Source organism: Trachypithecus francoisi, unplaced genomic scaffold, assembly GCF_009764315.1.
Source record: "Trachypithecus francoisi isolate TF-2019V2 unplaced genomic scaffold, Tfra_2.0 Lachesis_group2, whole genome shotgun sequence".
Lineage (NCBI taxonomy): Eukaryota > Metazoa > Chordata > Mammalia > Primates > Cercopithecidae > Trachypithecus > Trachypithecus francoisi.
In genome coordinates this window covers 88797205-88820716 of record NW_022681465.1, presented here as the reverse complement: position 1 = coordinate 88820716, position 23512 = coordinate 88797205, and the positions used below count along the sequence as shown (strand labels likewise).

The following is a 23512-nucleotide window of genomic DNA, read 5'->3' as shown; positions in this document are numbered from 1 at the left end:
TAACATTTCCACCAACTTGGCTTTGTTTTATATTCCAGACCGGAGCATTCATAAATGGGGACTTATGCTAAATGCAATATGTATTTCATTTTTTCCATTTTGTAAAATGTGCATATAGTTTGTTACGGGATTTTAAAAAAATGCCCAGAAGCACCATCCTATAGCAATAAAATATTGTTTTAATCAAAAGCTTGGTTGTACTACATAACAAGCAAGTTCATAAAACCATTCGGTGTGAAGGTTTTTAACATTGTTGAAGAAGGAATTTTGCTGTTACAGAAAAGATTAAAGGAAAGGACTGTTCTGGTGAGGCCTAAAGCAAAACCATGGATCTTGTGATGAAACATACATTCTGCCATGACCAATTGTCACCAGAAAGGTTTTGAAGGCACATTATAGCACTAGATAAAATAAATCTATATCAAGTTATAGACAAAGAAGAGGGCTGGACACTCACAGCTTGGTGCTATGCCATGACTCTCCAAGAGGCTCACTGGGCAAAGACTCGGGCTGGTTCTCCTGGCCTTGAGCTGAAGGGTGTTTTTTGTCCAGCAAATAGGGGCTGTGCTACCTCTTACAAAATGAGCTTTATTGGGTAAGTGAATGAATGAGGAACCCAAATAAAGATGATTTTGGAGAACCCAGATGTAGACATGGAAATTCTTTGCTTTACAAGAGCTGACAGAAATAATGATATTCTATTTGCCTAACACATAGGGGAGCAGAAGTAATGAGCTTTCTTAAATGCTATTTCTCTATAACACATTGCTGATGTCCTACATTTTACCATCATACACATCTTTCCAGGTAGTCTGTATTTCTATATGAAACATGGAATCCAAACAAATTGTTGCTATGAAGTGATCAGGGTGTAATATATCTTGAAATGGAAGGAAAGCTAATATAATTCTAGTTGTATATATTTTAATAACCACATAGAGGTTTAATGTTATAGTATATGTATTTTGAAGACCAAAATGTTTTAAGGATTAGTTTAAATATATAATTTTTCAAATTTGTCTTATCATTTCATTTTGTTCATTGTTGTAGAACTTAAGAGTTGTTGCAAACAAATAAATTTTTATAAACTTCATCTTAATAAATTATACAAAATAGTTGACTTTCAGTCATTATACAATTAACATGAACCCAAGGAACCTGGTTCTATGAACAATGTCTAGACACAGTAAATGTTTAATGAAATTTGGTTATTAGAAATTTATATCAGAAAAAAATATCTGTAGGGGTTAAATTTAGTGATCATTCTATTGCTTTCTCTTGATCTCTGATGGATTAGAAGTCTATTAAATATCTCTACATTTTGCTTGACACAAGTGCATTGTAATTACAGCCATCAGGCCATCGTTAGCCATTTATTATTTTCATTTACTAACACAGTCTCTATGATGATGACATCCTGTGGGATTAGGAATCTAATGGAAACAAAAATCTTGAAAAAGTGAAGTTTGCAGGGTGAGACCCCTCATCAGAACAATATCTTAAGAATGAAAAGGTAAAGCTGGTGTAGGGAAAGTGAAGTCTCAGGGATGCTAAGGAGGGAGACTTCCTCCCAGCAGAGTTGCCATATCTAGCACCAGCTTTCTTTCATCTTGCTTTTATATCCCCACTGTATCATCATAGGTATCTAGAGACCTCACCAGGCAGACTGATGGTCATGTGTGGGTTGCCTAATTACAGGAACCTGAGATTTGACCACTCAGCAGCCAATTTTCTCTTTATGTAGAAAGATCTGATGATTTATATAATCATCATCATCATCATTAATACCTCAAAGGTGACCTCACCCAGAAATGCTGGGAACTGGTGGAGTAGGACAGGGGTGGGGCCAGTGTGTTCCTTTAAATTCCTGTGTTCCCAGTGCAGGCTCCCCTGTCTGAAGGCATTTCTGAAGTGTTTTCAGCCTGTTCACTTTTTCTTACTGTGTTTAACTTCTGTTCATTCGTCTGGAAGATCCCAGCCAGCACCATGACTGATGATGAACTGTCTGCCTTGGTAGTGGATAATGGGTCAGGGATGTGCAAGGCAGGCTTTGGTGGTGACGATGCCCCCCGGGCTGTGTTCCCCTCCATGATAGGGCGTCCTCGACACGAGGGTGTTATGGTAGGCATGGGCCAGAAGGATTGCTATGTGGGAGACGAGGCTCAGAGCAAGAGGGGCGTCCTGACCCTGAAGTATCCTATCGAGCATGGTGTGGTCACCAACTGGGATGATATGGAAAAGATCTGGTACCACACATTCTACAATGAGCTCCGTGTGGCACCAGATGAGCATCCCATCCTCCTCACCGAGGCACCCCTGAACCCCAAGATCAACCGGGAAAAGATGACTCAGATCATGTTCGAGGCTTTCAACACACCAGCGATGTATGTGGCCATCCAGGCTGTGCTGTCCCTCTACGCCTCAGGACGGACCACAGGCATCGTGATGGATTCTGGGGATGGGGTCACTCACACCGTGCCCATCTATGAAGGTTATGCCCTGCCTCATGCCATTCTCCGCCTGGATCTGGCAGGCAGAGACCTGACTGATTACCTCATGAAGATCCTGACAGAGCGAGGCTATAACTTTACCACCACTGCTGAGCGGGAGATTGTGCGAGATGTCAAAGAGAAGCTGTGCTACGTAGCCCTGGACTTTGAGCAGGAGATGGTCAGGGCAGCGGCATCCTCCTCACTGGAAAGGAGCTATGAACTTCCTGATGGGCAGGTGATCACCATTGGGAATGAACGCTTCCGATGCCCTGAAGCCATTTTCCAGCCTTCCTTTCTGGGCATTGAGTCCAGTGGGATCCATGAGACAACCTTCAACTCTATCATGAAGTGCGATGTGGATATTCGCAAGGATCTCTATGCCAACACCGTGTTATCTGGAGGCAGCACCATGTACCCGGGCATTGCTGACCGGATGCAGAAGGAAATCATAACCCTGGCACCCAGCACCATGAAAATCAAGATCATAGCTTCCCCAGAGCGGAAGTATTCTGTTTGGATTGGGGGCTCCATCCTGGCCAGCCTGTCCACTTTCCAGCAGATGTGGATCAGTAAGCAGGAATATGATGAGGCTGGTCCTCCTATCGTTCACAGAAAATGTTTCTGAATGGGCTTCCATATTAGTGGGCTTACATTTTCCCTTTTCCTAGGTCACAGTGATGGTACTGCTTTTATCCACTTACAGTAGAATACATCACTCTTCCTAGTGTAAACCAGCAAACCTAACTCTCCATCCAAGTATCCTGGGCTTTTACCCAGATAACCACATCCGGATCTCTGGCAAGTACAGGTGAATTCTAATACCATATTCTATTTTCTTTGTCTATACTGTTCAAAGATATGTAGGCCAGCTTAAATACATATAAGTGACAAGGAGTAAAATCATGAGAAATGTCATTTCAGGATGGATAACTATAATTATCAAGCTTTAAAACCTAGTTCTCGCTAAAATATTTAACAAGAACAAGCTGTATAAACTTGTTTTAAAAAAAAAAGGTGTGTATGCATTTAGCAACCATGTTTTACGAGTTAAGTATCTTTGTTTTGTTTACTTCTTTGTATGGAGATAATGAATTATAAAGTTCAATAATATCATATATACATAAGCACCAGGAAAATAAAATATATTTTGAAATATACTGATGCATCTAGCTATCTGAACAGCTAATGTGAATTTCTTTACTCCCAAAAGTCATCATTTTAATAGGTACATATTTTAATTGTTTCCCTTGCTAAATAAGCATAATGAGACAGCCACCATTCCATTAATGTTTATAAATCATCTAAAGTTCACCTCATAGTGGAGTTCTGCTGCTCAAATCATATTTTAATATCTTTCTTATTGAACCTCCTCATAACAAAACTACAGACAACATCTAATTCTTAAAAGAGATAGATATGATAATATCAAATTAATGTCATTATGTTACAATTTGACAGAGGTAATATTATTTCTGTTTCTTAGCATAGCACATCTTGAACAATTTCTGTAGACCAGAATTATAGATATTTCTCTTATGCAAGGATTTCACTGTGGGAAAATATAGCTGCAGCATCTTCATTAATTATAAATTTTACTACCAGTATAGCAACACAATTTTATTCTTGGAAAGCTTTTAGAATAATTCTACTTTATTATGTCCAATAACTAGCAATACTTATTTATGCAAACTGTCTCTGAGATCCTAACATCTTTGAAAATATAAATGTATCTTCCTATAATGTCTAAAATATTTTAGTTACTCCAGTGGTGATTTATCAACCAATTTTAAGTACCAGTATTTTTATTCCAATCTATGCTTTGATTTCTGAATATTTGGATATCAGCATTATTTGTATTTTTCAGGGTAATTTCTGAAAATTTAAAATATTTATTTGGATTGCTTATTCAGGCATTATCAGGTACTCCGGAGGGAGGAATCGCTTTTCTTTTCTTCTTAGTTGGGAAACTTGTACTTATGTTATAAATCTTTAAAATGGAATTAGTAAGAATTTTTTGTTTAAGATAACACTTTTCAAATAATTTGATTATTCCTATTGCCTTTATCTGACAACGTAATTTTTAAAATGCATGTAAGCAAAATTAATCTCCAAAAACACTTTATTTTCTATAACTTGCTTTCAGTACATTAAAATTGCTTCATACTTGTATACTTGGATTTCCTGTTATTTCTCCTCAACCATTCCCTTAGAATTAGAGAATGGTCCAGATAGCATCTCTTTTTATATGTGTGACCTATTCATCTGTATGTTACAATTTTGTACCTCATACATTTAATCGTGTAAACATTAAAAGACAAATTTTTAAAAAAAGATAGCTAGCCATTTAATATTATATAGATTTCTCATAATCTAAATTTTAAAGCTGGGACTCAGTGGACAAACGGATCTTCAGGTAATTAATAGGCAGAGACAATGTCAACAATAATAATCATAATATTTTGGATTTATATGCTACAATGCATTCCATTTGCAGAGTGAGTAGTTCTCACAAACATTCTGACCTGCATTCTGAATTACCACAAAAAAAAAAAATACGACTTCCCACCCACAGAATATATATGGGACAGGTAATGTGAACATACAAGAGAGTGAGCTATAGAGCCCCACAACATAAGGTGAAAATATGAGCCCCATAATGCAAACTATGCATTATAAATCTTAAATTACTGTGGTAATTTAAGAGTTTATTATAAATAAAATCTACAATTTCTAGATAGCAAGTTGGTAAAATGCCAGACATTTAAACCTAGAGTTTTGGGATATTCTCTTCTTTATCAACATTGACTGACTTATGGATGAGTTTAATGAAGAAACAGCCCATTTCACAACGTTACGTTTTAGAATCAAAGAATGCCATCTACATAGGTAATGCGATTAACATGCTATTCATGTATCACTAGCCTGGCTCATCAACCAAGGTACTTAGAGAACTTTATATAAATATAGGGTCCCTGGCCCAGGGCTCAGAAGGTCTGGTTCAGTGGGTCTAGAATGAGCACTAAAAATCCAAATGCACAGCCAACTAGAGGAATCACAGCTCCACAGAATTCAAAATCCCAGCACATTACAGGCTCCATGGACTGGAAAGCTCTCCAGACATTTGCTTCATCCATCTTCCTCCGAGGATGAGACAGCACTGAAGCCGACTTCTCAGATGAATTTCATACCTTTGTAAATGATTTTCATTCTCCCTCTGTGATGCCTCCTGAGTAGCAATATAAAGCTGGGGCTGTATCACAATCCCCTGCACACTGTTGTTATTTCCCAATCACAGGTAATATTTTTCTGAAAGCATGACTGATCCAATGCCAGTTCCAACATTCTTCTACTCTTCTTTCCTAACATATAAATGTGCTTAATTTTCAACAGTGAGCTACAGTAATCCTAGGATACAGGTTGAACTATATCCTATCTAGATATGCAGTTCACAATTCTGTAATACAGAGGGCCTAAATATGAGTATTACATTATCCAGGCAATCAAAGGATAATCCTTTGGATGACAAGGACGTTGCCACATTTATTCACTCATTACACAATTATTAATTCAATGTCTTATGCCAGAATGTGCTTAAAGAACAAAGTGTACTAAACACAAAAATTTTTCTTAGGTGTCTCTGGCAGCATTATGATCACTAATTGTTGGGGTTGGTATGGTGATCAATTCTTATTTTGAATACTTCTATTGGACTGTACCAGAAACTCATTTTTAAAATGTAAAACAAAAATGTTCACAATTTTAAAGGCTCATTTCAAAAGGATCCTTCAAAGTCTAGAGAAGGATCCCCTCTTCCAAAAAAAAAATGATAACTCCTCCCTTGAATCCCTACTGTATTGTTTACATGCATACAGCCTCATAAACACATCGCAAATATGTGTCCTCCATTCCCACCCCCAACATCATCAATATGCACCTGGGGGACAGAAACGGGAACAGTATTTATTCCCTCTTGGAATCCTCCAGGCTTTTCCTAGTGCCAGGCACATCATATTGATAAACATGGTTTGAATTAACAAGTTAGTGGGTTCATGGATTCTGATATACCTTGCGAACCCAGTTCTGCATTGCCTATTTTTTACCCATCTATTCTCAGTTCCTGGTCTGTTAGCATCTGTTCCTAGTCTGTTAGCATTTGTTTTGTTGGTAGTATATTTCCTCTGAAGCATATTTTCTCTTTTTTATTTCTTCTTCTCTTTTCTTTCCTTTTCCATCCACTTCTCCCATGTTTCTCAACATGTAGAGCTAGATTTTATTTTTTCCCCATCATAATGTTATTTATTCCATAGTCAAAATTATTGCTAACATCATTTTTTAACAAGACATGGGGTTTTATTAAGGGCTTACATACAGGAAAGAGAGTCCAGCAGCAGTGGGCTAGACAGGAGAACTGCCTTACATACAGAAGTGGTCCAGTGGTGGCAGGCTGGAGAAGACACTCACCTTCCATATGGTCTAGTGGTGGCAGACTGGACAACATAACCACACAACCCAGACTAACATCATTTTAATACCACTCATTTATCTTGATTAACCCTGATCATCTCATGTAGTTTCTTTATTTTAGCTTTTATTTTAGAGTCAGAGGGTACATGCCTCTGACACAGGTTTGTTACCTGGATATGTTGCATGATGCTGAGATTTGGGGTACAAATTAGCCCATCACTCATGTACTGAGCATAGTACCCAATAGTTTTTCAACCTTTGTATCCCTTCCCCCCTCCAGTAGACCCCAGTTTCTATTGTTGCCACCTTTATGTCCATGAGTACCCAATGGTGAGCTTCCATTTATAAGTGAGAACATGAAGTATTCAGTTTTCTGTTTCTACATTAATTTGCTTAGGATAATGGCCTCCAGCAGAGCTGGGTTTTAATAGTCTTTTACTTGTCCATTAAAGTTTGTTATTCTTCTGATTGGTCAAAGGCTCATCAACCTCATCTTTTGGAACATGTGCCATCTATGTGGCTGCTGAAATTTAGAAGAAAGAAAGAAAGAGAAAGATTTAGAGAAAGAGAGGGAGAGAAATGAAAGAAAAGGGGAGAAAAAGAAAGGCTTTCACAGAGTACAGTAGTATATTCAGCTCTTTTAATCTATCTTTAATCTATCGGCATTCTTGCTGATATTTTTCTCTTTTTGCTAAGCTCCAATTACTCTAGAGTTGACAGTTTCAGATATGTGACCCTAACAATTCAGACATTATAATACATTTAAAAGTGTGCCTTTCTGGTAACTATTCATAGCCTCCTTCCAGAGTTTACAAAAGATTCCTTTCAAAAAATGTTTGAAGTTAGGAACTAAGCATGTGGTTTGCCCAATACTGCTTCCAGATGTTGATAAGTACAGTTGGAATGTCTTTAAAGATATATATGTATATATCAGTAGACAGACTTCTCATTAAAACTAATTTATACTTTAAGACTTCCTTTTTAAATGTAAAAGGAACTGTTTGAGTTATAACTGTCATTAAAAAAAAAAAAACTAATCCCATAAGTAATGAAGACTCTAGAGCCTCCTCAAGTTTTCCTGCTTTTTTTCATCCTATTCCTCTGATGTCCTAATCACCTTATAATTTTAAGTTCAGTTATATCTCTTCAACAGATGTTCCAGTATGATATGATGACAGAAATTTTATCTAGACAACACCATAACACTGCTTTAAAAATGGAAAAGTCTTATTTAATTGGCTATTTGACAATATATGTTAAACGGCAAGTTATTCTCTCAGGAATTGGGAATGAGACATTTGTAATCACGCATATACTAAATGACCCTGTCTGTTTCAAAAGGAGCAGAAACAAAGCTGACCCAGCAAGAAGGATAAAACCTTCTGCTCATGTCCCCTTTGTGGGTGTATTCCAGTTCAGAAAAGCTTTTCTTAGCCATTTTATAAGTCAAGAGGGAATAGGCAAAGCCAGACACCAATATGATATTTTAACATGGCTCCTTCTCACACCGCATATTCTCTGTGACCCACTCAAATGTCCCTGAATGTCAGCCTTTCTTGTAGCAGAGAAATACTAGGTTGGTGCAAAAGTAATTGTGATTTTTGCCATGAAAAATAATGTAGCTACTCAACATTGTTTATTTTTTTTTCCATAGTTGGCTGTCAAAGGAAAAGCTGGCCTCACCAGTAAAGACAAAGTAATGTTCTTTGGTGGAAATGCTGGGATCTTCTAAGGCAGCACACCGTATTCATAATGGAAGTTTTCCACAGAAATATCAAGTTTTTAAATAAATCTTGAATTACTCTGGTAATTTAAGAGCTCATTACATGTGAAATCTATGATTTCTAGATAATGAGTTGGTAAAATGTCAGAAGAAATGTAGAACACATCCTTATTTTTTATAAAAATGGCATTTATTCAATGATGAGAATCAAAACATTATATCTTTGGCTAAATTAGTCAATTTTATCAAAATGGAAGAAATTATAAGCAGTAAAATAAAGACAAAATGTACAATTTTAAAATTTTGATGGACTCAGAGAAACAAAAGTTGATGTAGAGAAAGGAAATTTCATCAATGAAAAAGATGGTAAAATACCAATTAAAAAGAAAATTCTTGTGCTACCAAACTCCAGATCTTATTCCTTCTATCTAACTGTATCTTTGTACTCACTAACCATCCCCTCTTTATCTGCACTCCTTCCTACCACCCTTCCCAGCTGCTGGTAACCATCATTCTACTATCTCCATGAGTTCAGTGTTTTCTAGCTTCCACACATGAGTGAGAACATGCAATATAGTTAACGGTAATTTATCGTATATCTCAAAATAACTAAAAGAGTGGAATTGGAATGTTCCTGACACAAAGAAATGATAACTGCTTGAGGTGATAGATACCTCAATTACTCTGATTTGATCGTTATACATTAAATGCTTGTATCAAAATATTACATGTACCCCATAAAAACGTATTACTATTATGTATCCCTGATAATTAAAAATGCTTTCTTAAGTCTTTATTTTTACCTGATCTCAGTAACACTTACTCATTACTTTCATATTTGAGTCACTGTAGCCAAAATCTGTAGCCAGTCTGCTTGACTGCTCCTCAAATACTGCCCCCACAAAGGAATTCTTTCCATTCATAGGGTCAAGTATGTAGGATGAATATAGTAGATACTGAATGATTTATTTTTGTTTTTGTCTTGATTTTTAGCTAACCAGCAACTTAATGCTCTTTTTATTGAACAAGAATTTCCTTTAATTCCCTTTCATGTGAACCTTGATGGGAGGCAAGCTCCTGAGTTATACTCGTTCATTATCAGCTAGAACTTAGGCTCAGCCTATCAGATACTCTATTCTGAGCTTTTCAATACTTAGAATCTGACAAAGTGATGCAAATTTGCAAGAACTGTTCAGAAATTACTCATGCATTTTGTGACACAGGAACTCATCAGTGACAATGGCGTGGTCCCGTAATAGAGTCCTAAACAGACTATTGCCTTGGCACAACTTAAGCTAATTTTCTTTTCAGTTTCTGTCCATTTCCCAAGAATGGAATCTGTGAGCTATTCACTATTCTTTCAAAACTATTTTTTCCTGCCTAAGCTATCTAAAGGCAATTTCTGCTGCATGCAATTAAACATATTTTGGTACCAGGGAATGGAATTGTAGATAACAGACCCTTAAAGAATTGAGCAATTCTAGGTTTGGTCATCTGGCTCAATTCAGGCTAACGCAGTTTTAAAAAAAAAAAAACCTACTACCATTCAAAGGGGAATCTTATAGCTCATGGCAAACAGGAGAGAAATTGCTCATTAAAATATCTCCTGGGATCACTTAAAATAAAACACTTTTGGGGGTCAAGGCTGTGGGGAAAGAAGCTTTCACTGTCATTGAACAGTATAAAGGATATGAGTAATTTCATGTTGAAGGATGGATGGCTGCCTTCACTGACTCCAGCCAGCTTAAAAGAGAGTATAACAAAGTTAAATTCCTACACATATCTCAAAGCATACACTAAGCTAAAAGAATCTTTTATCTCTTAGAGACATAGGACTGAGTACCTCAAAAACAAACTTCATTGATTGAATTCACAGATTCACTAGGACTTTCATTTTAAATGTAAGGCAAAGATGGAAAAGATTGAGATCCCAAGAACCAGAGTGGCTATTTAGGAGAAATTGAGAACCTGGAGATCCCAAACATCCAGCTCTGCCCCTTTGAAGCCAAAGCAGCCTCTTTTTCCTTGTATGATGAAAGCTTTATCATTTGGTTGCGCACCTACAACAGCCTTACCTAATGGAAGGTCCTGAAAACAAAAAGCTAATTTTAACAGTTAGGATCCTTGTATGTAAAATAGAGAATACTCAGAAGGTTTTAACTGAAGAAAATTTAATTACAGACTGTTTACAGAGGTCTAGACAGGATTAAGGAATCAATAAGGTATGATGAGACATCCAGGGCTAACAACAGCAAGAATCCATTATTATCACTAAGTTTGAAGGGTTAAGAAAAAGAAGAGGTATGATCATAGCCCAGTAAGAATGTCAAGGAAGAGGAGCTATGGCCATAAAGGAATACAGTCCCAGCCAGGACCCTGGCAAAAGAAAAACAAAGAAGAGAAAATAAAAACCCTGACCTCTCCCCTCCTTCACTCCCCAACAACTTCACTGGGGTCTCCCATCGGTCTAAACCAGTAAGAAGCCAGAGATCAAGGGAAGCCAGGTGATACAGTTCTTAGAGGTCAGCACACTAAAGGACAGAGCAAAGCAGGGTCTTTATTTGCAGTCGTGCAAACAATGGATAAGTCTGGAAAAATATAAGAGGTATCTTGTAAGCTAAATCTGGTGGTAATTCAAAATGTGGCTATTATTCCATACATAGATTTTATTTGCTACTTATTGAAGCAAATAAGTAAATTCCCTGTAACTATTAACATGGTTAACAGTTTTTCTCTGAGATAAAAAAAATAACTTTTTAGTAATTTGCTTTTACCCTGTATGGACATAGATAACTTTACCATCTTGCTGCAGTTTTAAGACAATTGCCCAATTCTGTAGTACAATTCAGTGTTCAGTGACTGTCTCATAATGCCAGAGGACATCACAGTGGTTTACATCAATATTTTGGAATCTATAGAGCAGAATGCATTACGTAACCTTAGCAAATCTTACTAAGAGTGCAAGGGATAAATCTCACAAAAATACAAACAAGAGTTTTACTTCAGGAAACTTTTTTTTTTGAGGGAGGAGAATGGAGATTAGGATATATTTTTAGACCATATGCTCCAAATAACAAGATGCTATCACCTTTGAGTGATAATTTCTCCAATGGATTTAGGCTACCTTGAAAGCCATTCTGCAACTTCACCCTTACAACCCAGCAAATACAAAATTTCTCAACAATTCTGTGGTAGGTGGAGTTACTCAATAGAGTTGGGAAGCATCCCCTAGGGCAGGAGTTCAGCAGCATCCCTTAGGGCAGGGGTCCCCAAACCATGGGCCACAGTACTACTCTGTGGCCTGTTAGGAACCCGGCTGCACTGCAGGAGGTGAGCGGTGGGCTAGCGAAGCTTCATCTGTATTTACAGCTGCTCTCCATCGCTCATATTTTCACCTGAGCTCCACCTCCTGTCAGATCAGCGGCAGCATTCGATTCGTAGGAAGGTGAACCCTGTTGTGAACTGCGCCTGTAAGCGATCTCGGTTGCATGCTCCTTAGCTCCTTATGAGAATCTAGTTCCTGATCATCTGTCAGTGATTCCCATTACCCCCAGATGGGACCATCTAGTTGCAGAAAAATAAGCTCAGAACTCCCACTGACTCTACATTATGGTAAGTTGTATAATCATTTCATTATACATTACAATGCCATAATAATAGAAATAAAGTGCACAATAAATGTAAAGTGATTGGGTCATCCCGAAACCACCCCCTACCTCCCAATCCATGGAAAAATTGTCTTCCACAAAATCGTGGTACCAAAAAGTTTGGGGAGTACTGCCCTATGGCTTTAAAGCAACACATTACCTGTTTCAACAAACAACTCTACTTCTCTTAAGAACGAGTTCTTGGGCCGGGTGCGGTGTCTCACGCCTGTAATCCCAGCACTTTGGGAGGTGGAAGTGGGTGGATCACAAGGTCAGGAGTTCGAAACCAGCCTGACCAAAATGGTGAAACCCCGTCTCTACTAAAAATATAAAAATTAGCCAGACGTGGTGGCACCCACCTGTAATCTCAGCTACTCAGAAGGCTGAGGCAGGAGAATCGATTGAACTTGAGAGGCAGAGGTTGCAGTGAGCCAAGACTGTGCCACTGCACTCCAGCCTGGGCAACAGAGCAAGACTCTGTCCCAAAAACAAAAGAAAACAAACAAACAAAACAAGTTCTTGAATTGCTGTTGCATATAGATAGAGACTGAATATGTCATCTTAACATGTAACTTGCAACCTGAACTACTTATTAAAAACTGGTTCACCTAGCCATAAAAACTACCATGCCGGCAGCACTCCATAATCAGGTAGTACTATATTCAGGTTGAGACTGAGTCAATTCTGAAGGTATAAATAAGTTGCACAGACAGATTGCTCACACCTAACCCACGTAAGTCCCCATTTTTTACTGGTAGGTCACGGGGTAGTGTATGTTTCCAGGAATTAATGTTAACTTAGAACCAGTATCCGTCAATCTCTGAAACATATGCCTGTAGTATACAGTTACCCTTGTAAATGGTGCAGGGTATTCATATTTAAATTCACACATGCAACTTCATGAGGAGTTGCCTATAATCAGTTGTCTAAAGAGCTTAAAAAAAAAAAAAAAAAAAAAAGCGAGCCAGACTTACAGAGAGCTGCCAGCAACCAGAAACGGGCTCTGCAGTGTTCAAACCGGCCACAGGAATAGGTCAGGAGAGCAGAGAAGGGGGTCATCCTAGCAGGCAGGTCTGCAATCAGAGCAGGGTTTTTTTTACCACTTTAACTTTGAGGTAAAAATTTACACTCATTCCAGGGCAGTGGCTAACAAATAAGAGCAATAAAATTGAGGATGATTGACAAAGAAACTTAAGGGGGAGACATGAAGGAGAACTCAGAAAAGGAAGGAGTATTCATATCTAATGTGAATGCATTCTCAACAGCCCTTACTGTAGAAGAGACTAAATAATCACATTGACCTACTGCAGGATTGTCAGTCTTCTTTCCCAGATGTTCAAGTGCCTGAGCAGCGAGTTCATAAATAAAGAAGCCTCCACAGAAGAGGGCAGAATATGCAGAGGACCTACACCACAGGCTCACACAGCCCAAGGCTACTCTGGCTGCTTCCACGGCGGAGTGCCCGCTTTGCTAACATAAGCAACCAGCCCTAAGCCCTGAAAAAGTGACATACCCCAGAGGAGCCAGCCAGAGCCCTGATGGCATGTTGATTACATTGCACCTTTTCCATTATGGATGAAGCACTGGAATTAAAAGCGGATTTGAATTTGCCTTCTCTGCCAATCTTGCTTGCTACTATTGCTGCCTAGCAAGAACTCACATTACAGTAAAAAATGCAGGTCAGAGGGTTGGACATTAAAGAGCTTCAGTGTCTAGTCAGGTACCATATCACCCTGAAGTAACTGGTCTTAAAGAAGAATGGAATGTTGTACTGAAGAATCAGCCACAATACCACTTAGGAAACAACTCTTGAAAGGTTGGGGTGCTGTCCCCCAGGATGCAGTACATACACTGATCCAGTGAGCAAGAAATGGTGTTTTCCCGTGACTGGAATACATGGACCTTGCAAGGGAAAAGTAGAAGTTGGGGAAATACCCCTCATTATTACAGCTAATGACTCCCTTGCAATTGTATTTATCATCCCCATAGCTCTGCACTCTGATAGTTTAAAGCAGAAGTTGGCAACATTTTTCTGCAAAGGGCTGGATAGTAACCATTTTAGGCACTGCAGGGCATGCAGTCTCTGTCACAATCACTCTGCCACTATAGCTTGGAAATGGCCATAGGCAATATGTAAATAAATAAATGTGACTATGTTCCAATAAAACATTTATTTACAAAAACAGGTGACAGGCCTATGGGCCATCGTTTCCTAAATCTTAGTCAGAGGAGGAATACTTCTACAAGTGAACATAAAGATTATTTCATTTCATTGAAAACTAAAACCATCCCCTGGCCATTTTTAGCTCCCCTACCAGTGCACAAACTGGCATAAAAGGAAATTACTATTGGCATAAATAACTGATCCTGACAATAAAGAAGTTTGCTGCTTCATTATGGAGACAAGAATGAATATGGATAAGGTCTAGAAAATCTCCTGGAGTACCACTTACATAACTATGTTCAGAGATAAAATTAACCAAAGAAACTATAATTTCATATAGACAGAGCACAAAGGCTCAAGTTCTTTGGTGGTGAAGGATCATCCCACCAGGTAAAGTAAGACCAACAGCTGAGTTGCCCCTCAAATGTTTCCTTTGGGAAGAAAACGTAATGAGTTCCAGATTCAAAATGTTGTTTCAGGGTCCAGAAAGACATTGGTTGGTATATACCTGGCACAGCAAGAAGGTAGAGATAGAGGCTATAGTCCTCTTTTCTGCAACTCAAAAAAGACATCTAGACAGAATTGTCTGCTAATGTAAAACAGTTGGGACTGGCAGATGAGAGGCAGAGAAGAAGACACCCCAAGTTAACCAGAAAGCAAACACAGCACTTACATGGAGGAGTAATTCAACATATTCAAAATCACAGCATAAAGGTGCTGAGGTGGAGAGAGAGGCAGTATGTTTATCTTCATGACCATTGTTTCATTATTTGTGATTAATATACTCTATGCTAAGAAGATTAAGAATACTAAAGAATAGTAAGCAATGTGTTTGTTCTCATCAGATTGCTCTGGATGAGAATACAAGATATAAGTATGTAAAAAAAATTAATTAAAATGAAGACAACTGTACAAGTGATATTAGGAAGTACATAAAATTTCTAGTGATAAATTCCATGATGCAATGACCTCTGAGAAAGAACAACCAGCTTTGCTGGTGACTGTTGGAGCAGGAGCTGGTGCTCATTGGAGCAGGAGCTGGTGCTCTTGTGTACACAGGCTTTATTTTCATAAAGCCATTCAGGGTCTCATGAAGGTAATCTAATCAAGGTGGTTCTTTTTTTTTTTTTTAGAGATAGGTTATGTTGACCAGGCTGGTCTCCAACTCTTGGCCTCAAGTGATCTGTTTCAGCCTCCCAAAGCGCTGGGAATACAGGCATGAGCCACTGCACCCGGCCTAATTAAGGTGGTTCTAACAGCTCCTGGAACACTAATGTGTGATTATTTTTAGAGGACTGAGAAGCCTATTCCAAACAATTTTGCAGGTGGGGGAGGGCGGTTAGGGCTGTGATAAATTATAATGGACCCAAGAGAGAGCCAGTGTTATGACTTCTGGACCGGTAGTATCACAGAAGACTTCTAGACAGAGGTGAGTTACACTTTGAAGGGAATGTTGCAGTCCTCTTCATTCTGTGTTTAGCAGCTACATTTTCTCAAAAAATGGTAAAAACAAGGCATTATCCAGATGAGAACCAGATGTAGTTTGGAATCAGTAGACTATGTAGGGGCAGCAAAGCATAAAGAATATGGATTGCTGATGAAGCTGGATCAGAGAAAATCAAAATTGAAATTCAGGATTCTTTCTTTTCAGACTCTAAATGTCTGAGGGGAGCAGGTAACACTAGGCTAAGAGAAAGAAATTGTCACCAGCAAAAAGAAAGACAAAGCAGAAGCCCAAGAATTAATGTGATCCACAGCAGGGTAGCCTTGTACTTAGTGGCATGCTAGAGAGAGAGATCGGGCTATGTGTGGGTAGCATGGAGTCAACTGTATATTATCTTTCAGGTAACTTGAGTGTTAAGGAGTGGCAGGAGGTCTTGCTCACTGCAGTAAGAACCTACAGCATCATCCAACGATTAATATAGGTAAGTTGTTCAATGGGGCACATTTCCCAGGCTTTTAGATTGAGGACCTGTACCCGGAGAAGAATGACTGTGGCCTGAGAGTAATATGCTTCACATGGATTTCCTTAGGCATATGGAATAGAATTTCAGTTGAAAGTGAACATTTGCTTGGAACTTTTAAAGTTTCAACCACTCACATTGGTGGAATCTGTTCTCTTTGAAAATGTGAGAAATGTTTGCCATTTGAAATTTTTATTTCCAGACCCAGAAATATTAAGGTTTACAACTTTAGAAAAGAAACACATGCTTTAAAATGTGATGAAATATCAAGCCATTCCAGGGAATATGCTTAAGTAACCTTATATGAATCCAACAAGACTTAAGAGTATAGATAACTTGGAGAAGTCATCCTCTTCCAAAGGAAAATCTACAGCATTTCCACCAATTATTTTAATATTAACCCATTACACATTGCTATAAATAGTATAATAAAATATTACATATGTAGCTATATTTGATTTATTCCAGGAAATAAAGAAGAATGGTATAAAGAAACACTCTGTACAGTATTTCTAGAAAGACTAACAGGACTACCTATTTAAAAATCCAAATCTAATAAAACTAAGAAATAATGAACTCTTCATTGCTAGGCTTCAATTTAAAGACAAAAGAGACTGAGCACTTTAAATTGAGAAGGAAAACTAATTCCATGGAAATTATATAAAGTAGGTTGACACTATATAAAACTCTTGAGTTTTAGATAAAAGTGCTCAAGTCGGGTCAACATTATGTTTTTTAATTCTTCAAGTACAGACAGTTCCAGGAAAAAATGATCCAGTCTTTGCTCCTGGATTTATGATGGAACTTCCCCTTCTTATATTTGCCAAATGATTTGAATAATCTCATCACAATACTTTCTTGGAAATTACAGACAGGGACACATTGTGTCTCTCAGTCAATATATATGAGTCCATATGTACATCTGTCCAACCTACCAAGACATTCCATGTCCTTGGCTGGAATAATAAAATGACAACTAGAAAAGAGAATAATGAAACTGACTTCTGGTGGTTTCTCTAATCCCCCATATGGGGTGTGCATACAAATATGATGCCCTGTAAAGAGTCCAGGATGAATTAGACCACAGAACTGATGGGTGCTGTGACATGAGGAATGCGTCTTGAGCATCTGTGAGGTTATAGACTTAACTGTTTCTTCACAAATTAGATTTTATTACTTGTTTATATAAAAGCTACTCCCTGAGTAAAATTTTCTTTTATTTTTTCAATTCTCTTTTGAATCATCTTGCATTTTCTAACCAGCTAATGTGGTAAGTATTTATGGGAGAGGAAATTTTTAAAAAATGAACAGAGCTATTGCTTCTTTCTTCTTTCTAAACAGTTCCCAGGACATCAATACTTCCACAACTGGGATCCCAGGGACAGCATTGTCCACTGGTGGACTTGTCACTTTCTGACTTCCTTCCACATCTCTGTTCCCTCTTGTTGGGCACCCCTTCCCACCTCAGATATCACCTTCAGTCGGTCAGTGCATTTTCCACAATCACCACTAGTTCCAAAGCAATCATCCACTCCCATCAACTCAACCCTCATTTACTATATTTTCCAATTCCTCCTCTTTAAAAAGAAAATATTTTGGAGCTGCTAAAAGTTTCAGCTTTTTTTGTTAAAATATCTAACTGACAAAGATTGTGTATATTTAATGTGTACAACATGATGATTTGATATACCTCCATTTGAAGTCGAAGCAGTAGACAATTGGTTTATTACAGAGTCCTGACTACTAGGCTACCCATGAAAACCTGTTTGGTTTTAGCTTAAAAGTTAGAATTTCAAAATATTACGCAAATAACCAAAATGTTTCCCAGGCTTAAGCCATCTTTGTGATTGCTTTGAAAAACTGGTCCTGCTTTGTGTTTTAGATGGAGCTGCTGAGACTTGAGTGTGTAGCATGTACTCTCCAGATCTGGTCTACTCTCACTAGTCATTACCGACTCTTTTTATCTTAAAAGAGGCCAGTTGTCACATTATGGAGAAGGTCATGGTATTTCAAAAGAAGTGTAAGCTCATTACAAGAAATGCAGCTTGTAAAATTGCTTCTTTTTTATAGCAATCAAACAGGTTATGCATATTCTTACGCATACAGATATTTAGCAGCTATTGAACACCTAATGATAACAGAAAGACATAGCCAACAATGTACGCGCAATTCAACTGTTGCAGTCAGTACTTTATGGAAGAGGTAACTGGGTCCTCGTCAGGGTAAAGTGGGAGCAATGACCCACTTGTTAGCTGACTGCAGAGAGGCTGCCTCTATGTGTTTCTGGGGTTAACAGTCCTCAGTTTCATCAAGCTCCTGAGTTCCTTGATTCTTTTATTGCAAATCCCCAAATCCTAGGGTTAATTCGCACAGTGAGATGTATTCATATCATAAAGGAATTTCATTTTGAAATCCTTATGGCCGAGCCTTGCTTCTTGCGGGAAAAGTATCTTGGATTCTCTCTGCAGTTGAGCATCCCAGAGGAAAGCTAATAATAAGAAAGCCTGTAGTACAGCTGCAACACACGTGAAATGCTTTATGGAGACTTGACTCAAGGCTAAGCATGGCATGAAGCGATTCAAGACAGAGAGTTGTATGCAGTCAACTAATCAGTTTTCCCAGTTAAGGCAAGTCCCTCAGAAGCCACCAACCCGGCCTGTCACCTGGGCCTCTTACACAGATGCCTGTCTGCCTGGCTTACTGGCACCTCCACAGAACAGAGGCTCTCTTCTCCACTAAAATACTGGAGAGCATATTGGGACTTCGCAAAATCTAAGTCCAAAAACTGAGGCTACAGTGTGTGTTACTGGGAATTGGGAGATGATATGAGCTCATCAGAAAAGTTTTAAAAAGCATCCCAAGAGCAGTGGAATTGAGGCTATGATTTCTTTTTTCTTTTCTCTTTGAATTAATAATTTCTGAAATATATTTTATCTTTACACTAAGGTGGTACTTTTTTAACTTTCATTTTGGACTCAGAGTTACATGTGCAGGTTTGTTATGTAGGTATACTCATGTCACAGGGATTTGGTGTACAGATTTTTTGCACCCAGGTACTAAGCATAGCATAGTAAATGATAGTTACTTTTCCTGATGCTCTCCCTCCTCCTACTATCCTCCCTCAAGGAGGCCCCAGCATCTGTTGTTCCCCTCTTTGTGCCCATTGGTTCTCATCGTTTAGCTCTCACTTATAAGTGAGAACATGTGTATTTGCTTTTCTGTTCCTGCCTTAGTTTGCCAAGTAGGCAACAGGTAATTAAGATGTGTGGCAAGGAGACCCCATGAGTTTCCTATTGCTCTTGCAAATAATTACCACAATTTAGTGACTTAAAGCAACACAGGTATATTAGCTTACAGTTCTGGAGGTCAGGAATCTGAAAAGGGTTCTACTGAGCCAAAAATCAAGGTGTCTACAAGGCTGTTTCTTCAGGAGGCTCTAGATGCATCTGTTTCCTTGCCTTTTCTGCCTTCTAGAGGCCACCTGCATCCCTGGGTTCATGACTCTCTCCTCCCTTCAAAGCCAGCAGTTACATCACTCCAACCTTTGCTTCAGCCTTCACATCTCCTCCTCTGACTCTCCCACTTCCTCTCTCACTTGTAAGAAACTTGTGATTACATTGAACGCACCTGAATAATCCCATATCAACATGCCTAACTTAATCACACCTGAAAAATCCATTGTGCCATGTAAGGTAACATATTCACAGGTTAGGACAATTGAAATTTGGACATCTTTTCTGGGGGAGTAGCATCATTCTGCCTTCCATGGGGGTGTTGTTTATTTCATTTGGAATCTCATGGATAAGCCTCAGATACTGTGAGAACCACATACAGACAGAAACACAAGACTGAATAGTAGGACACAGTATTGGTCACACCTGGGTGAGACGTGGTGGCCTCTTGGCTCATATGGCCTAGATTTAATTCCCCACCCCAGCTCCTATTCACTGTGTGATTTTGACCACGTAAATTTGCCTCCTCGGAACTCATTTTTCTTATTTGCAAATTAAATCTAAAAACAGAACCTATTTTATAGGATTGCTGGGCTGATTCAATGAAATAATGTGTATGTGGTACTATGCGTGGTAAGCATTAAATATTATTTATAATAGAACACAGTCATTATATATTATTTATTAATGATGGTCATAGTATTAAATAAATAATAATATAATAAATAATATGTATATATGCATACATATAAATAAATACACGTGATTCATATAAATAAATGTGTATTATTTATGAAAGATAGTCATAAACATGCCCCGAGTAAACAGAAACTAGAAACCAGAGAGAAAACATAAAATACACATCCCTAATGTCTTTCTGCAGCTGCCACAGATGATTGGGAGGAGATGGAGAGAGAAGAGAAGTGTGCTGGCTCAGAGGCTGGCTTGGGGTGGCTGATCTCCGTGAAGGATCGCATCTGAAGTAGCCAATACCCCTCTCACAACCTGGTCAAAGAGCCTCTGGGCAGGGCCTTCTGCTTTAAAAGAACACCCAACTACAAACACCAAAGCACAAAGATTTTGTTTCTTCTTGTTTAGTCTCATAAGAAAGTTTTTTGAAAGTGTGATCATTGATTGAGTGAATGAAAATTAAAGAGGAATGGGCCACTGAGTGCCCTCAGGCCAGATGGAGCTAGGGACCGTGAGCTCTGTGGCATGACTGTGCTGGATCGAAGGAAAGGAGGACTGAGAACCATGGCCTCTGCCCTTGCATTTGCCTAACGTTGAAAAAAAAAAAAATCATGTAGCATATGTGTCTGGACAGAATTATATTGCCAAATACCTGCATACCCTTTCTCTGTTTTATTTTCTGCTCCAGTGGTATCATCTTGGGAGGTGCTTAGAATCACTTGAAATCCCAGATTACTATTTTTTTAATGAGGTATTTTGGAAGGAAATGCACCCTTCCCAGCTCTCAGGGCACTTGACTTGGTCTGTGGTTCCCTTTATGAGTTTGGACAGCTCCAGAGGCCAACCAGGAGTTCTGGGCACTGATTGTCTTGCCCTACCCCAGTAAAGCCGGACTACTGCTCAGCTCATGTGAGCAGCCTGGTCTCCAGTGAAACACTCTGCTTTAGCTTCTAGAGCACCAGCAGCTGGACCTGGGAAATAGACTATAGGAATCTTTAGCAAGAAGCTGGCCAGGCTTTGGATGCAGTTTGGTTTATAGTTTTAAATATTTAGACATATAGTATGTGCATCTCCAGTTGTACTCTTGCCTTGGAAGCTGTAACTGTTAGGGGCAGGTCCATAAGCAGTATTTCCTCCTGCCGTCATTAAAGGGATGTTCATGAACCAGACAGGTGGAACATATTAGTCTTCCTCCAAGCTCACAGAGACATAGACCCAACCACAGAAATTTAAAGAAGAGGAGAAGTGGGCAGAGAGAACCCTGCTGGAGAGGAAACACCTTCCAAGTAAATTAAGGTGTCTTCAGGCCTAGAAACATAAAATATAGTTTCTCTGCAAATCAATTCCATGAATTCTATCTGAAGGTAAACAAAGACAGATTCAGAGTTGAAACCACATCCCCTATGGTAAAGGAAATTGGAATTACATTAACAGAGAGAACGTCCATAAAAAACTCTTCAAATCAAGTCCTCTTTTATGTCACATAGTCTTTACCAGAAAAAGGATGTAGGGGTCAAGGTCATTTCAGAAGGTATTTCAGGGCAAGCATGTCTGATAAAGCCCTGGGACACCCAGCAGCCAGACTTCCTTGGGAATTCTCGTCTGCTGCTCTCTCGAATCCCTGCCAATTCCTGTGCCTTGAGATCCAACCTTCCCCAGGGAGGCTGACCACCCACGGTACATTGTCCCGAACAATCATCTCCAACATTTCTAGTGTAAGAGTTCCATTTAAGAAAGGCTGCTGCACTGGTATAATAAAATGTCTCTCTAAGGAAATGCCCTTAGAAGTGAAAACAACCGAGGGAATGAAAGCTGAGCTGAAAGAACCATGTCAATAGGAAAATCCCAAATGCTCAGCCAGGAAAATGAACACGTGTGATAGAAGGGGTTGGGAGGGAAGCCAATGCAGAGAACACCCTAAGTAGGTCAGTGTTCAGATTATAGCCATCTGCCTGGCAGCTGCAAGCAAGGGAACAGTACAGGATCTGAACACCCCTCCTCAACTATGCTGAGGGCCCAGGGACACACCTCTCTCTCCTTCCCTTTCTCTTCCTCTCCTTTCTCCTAAAGCTCAACTTCATCTCCTCCTTCTTTCTCCATCCCCATCTTTATTCCCAAACTTGCTCAGCAAACGTTCTGACATCTCTGCTATTGCCAAATGTCTAATGATGCACACGGCATATCACAGAAAAGGAATATATTACAGCAACAAGGAAATAAAAAGAAAGCCAAAGTCCAAAGCTTTAACAACAACAACAAAAAATCTATCTGTGCACATAGGAACTGGTTTTAGAGCAAGTAAGGCGCAACATTCCACGCTTTTCCCTCAAAGCCCCCGGGCTCATCTGAAAGGTCAGGGAGAAAATGGATGGAGTAGTATAAAGTCCTTTTCTTTCCTAAACAATGTAATCTTTGTAAACTTAATGTTAGGTTTTCTGAAATGCCCTGTAAAACCCTGTGTCTCCCAGCTCTCAATTTCGAAGAGTGCAATTAAGCTCCCGTGTGCAGACTTGCTTTGTTTCACCCATGGGCACATGTTTAAAATGGAAGGGATGGTCTCATCCATCACCCAGGTCTTCTTCAACATGACATAAATGGGGCCACAGAGGGGAGGGAGGTGGGAGGTCATTTGCTACCAACCACTTGCCTTCACCAGTGTCTTGTCTTTCTCCTCTGAGACCTCCCTGAGGTTACAGGGCCTTCCTCTCCCCCTCAAACTCCTACATCTACTGCCCTGGATTGTCATTTCAAAGTTTCAGTTTTCTCAGAACAGTTTCCATTTCCCTGGCTACACTGAAAGCTTGTTCAGAATTTACATTTCATGTCAGTCTCACCACATCCCCACTCCCATAGATCCCCTAGTGCAGAGCTGGTTCCTGATCCAGTAGCTTCTGAGTTGATGTTTGCCGCCTGATG

General features: G+C 39.0%; 1 protein-coding gene and 1 long non-coding RNA gene across 2 annotated transcripts; both read left to right on the top strand.

Moving 5' to 3' along the window:
* Positions 1 to 1896: 1896 nt before the first annotated feature.
* ACTBL2 (actin beta like 2) lies at positions 1897 to 4663 on the top strand. The gene has a single exon (XM_033179620.1). It carries the CDS (start codon positions 1987 to 1989, stop codon positions 3115 to 3117), a length of 1131 nt encoding a protein of 376 aa, XP_033035511.1. The 5' UTR covers positions 1897 to 1986; the 3' UTR covers positions 3118 to 4663.
* Positions 4664 to 15771: 11108 nt separating this feature from the next.
* LOC117065153 lies at positions 15772 to 21205 on the top strand. Its single transcript, XR_004429837.1, has 3 exons — positions 15772 to 15919; positions 16336 to 16415; positions 20790 to 21205. It is a non-coding gene; the product is annotated as an uncharacterized LOC117065153 (long non-coding RNA).
* The last annotated feature ends 2307 nt before the right edge of the window (positions 21206 to 23512 follow it).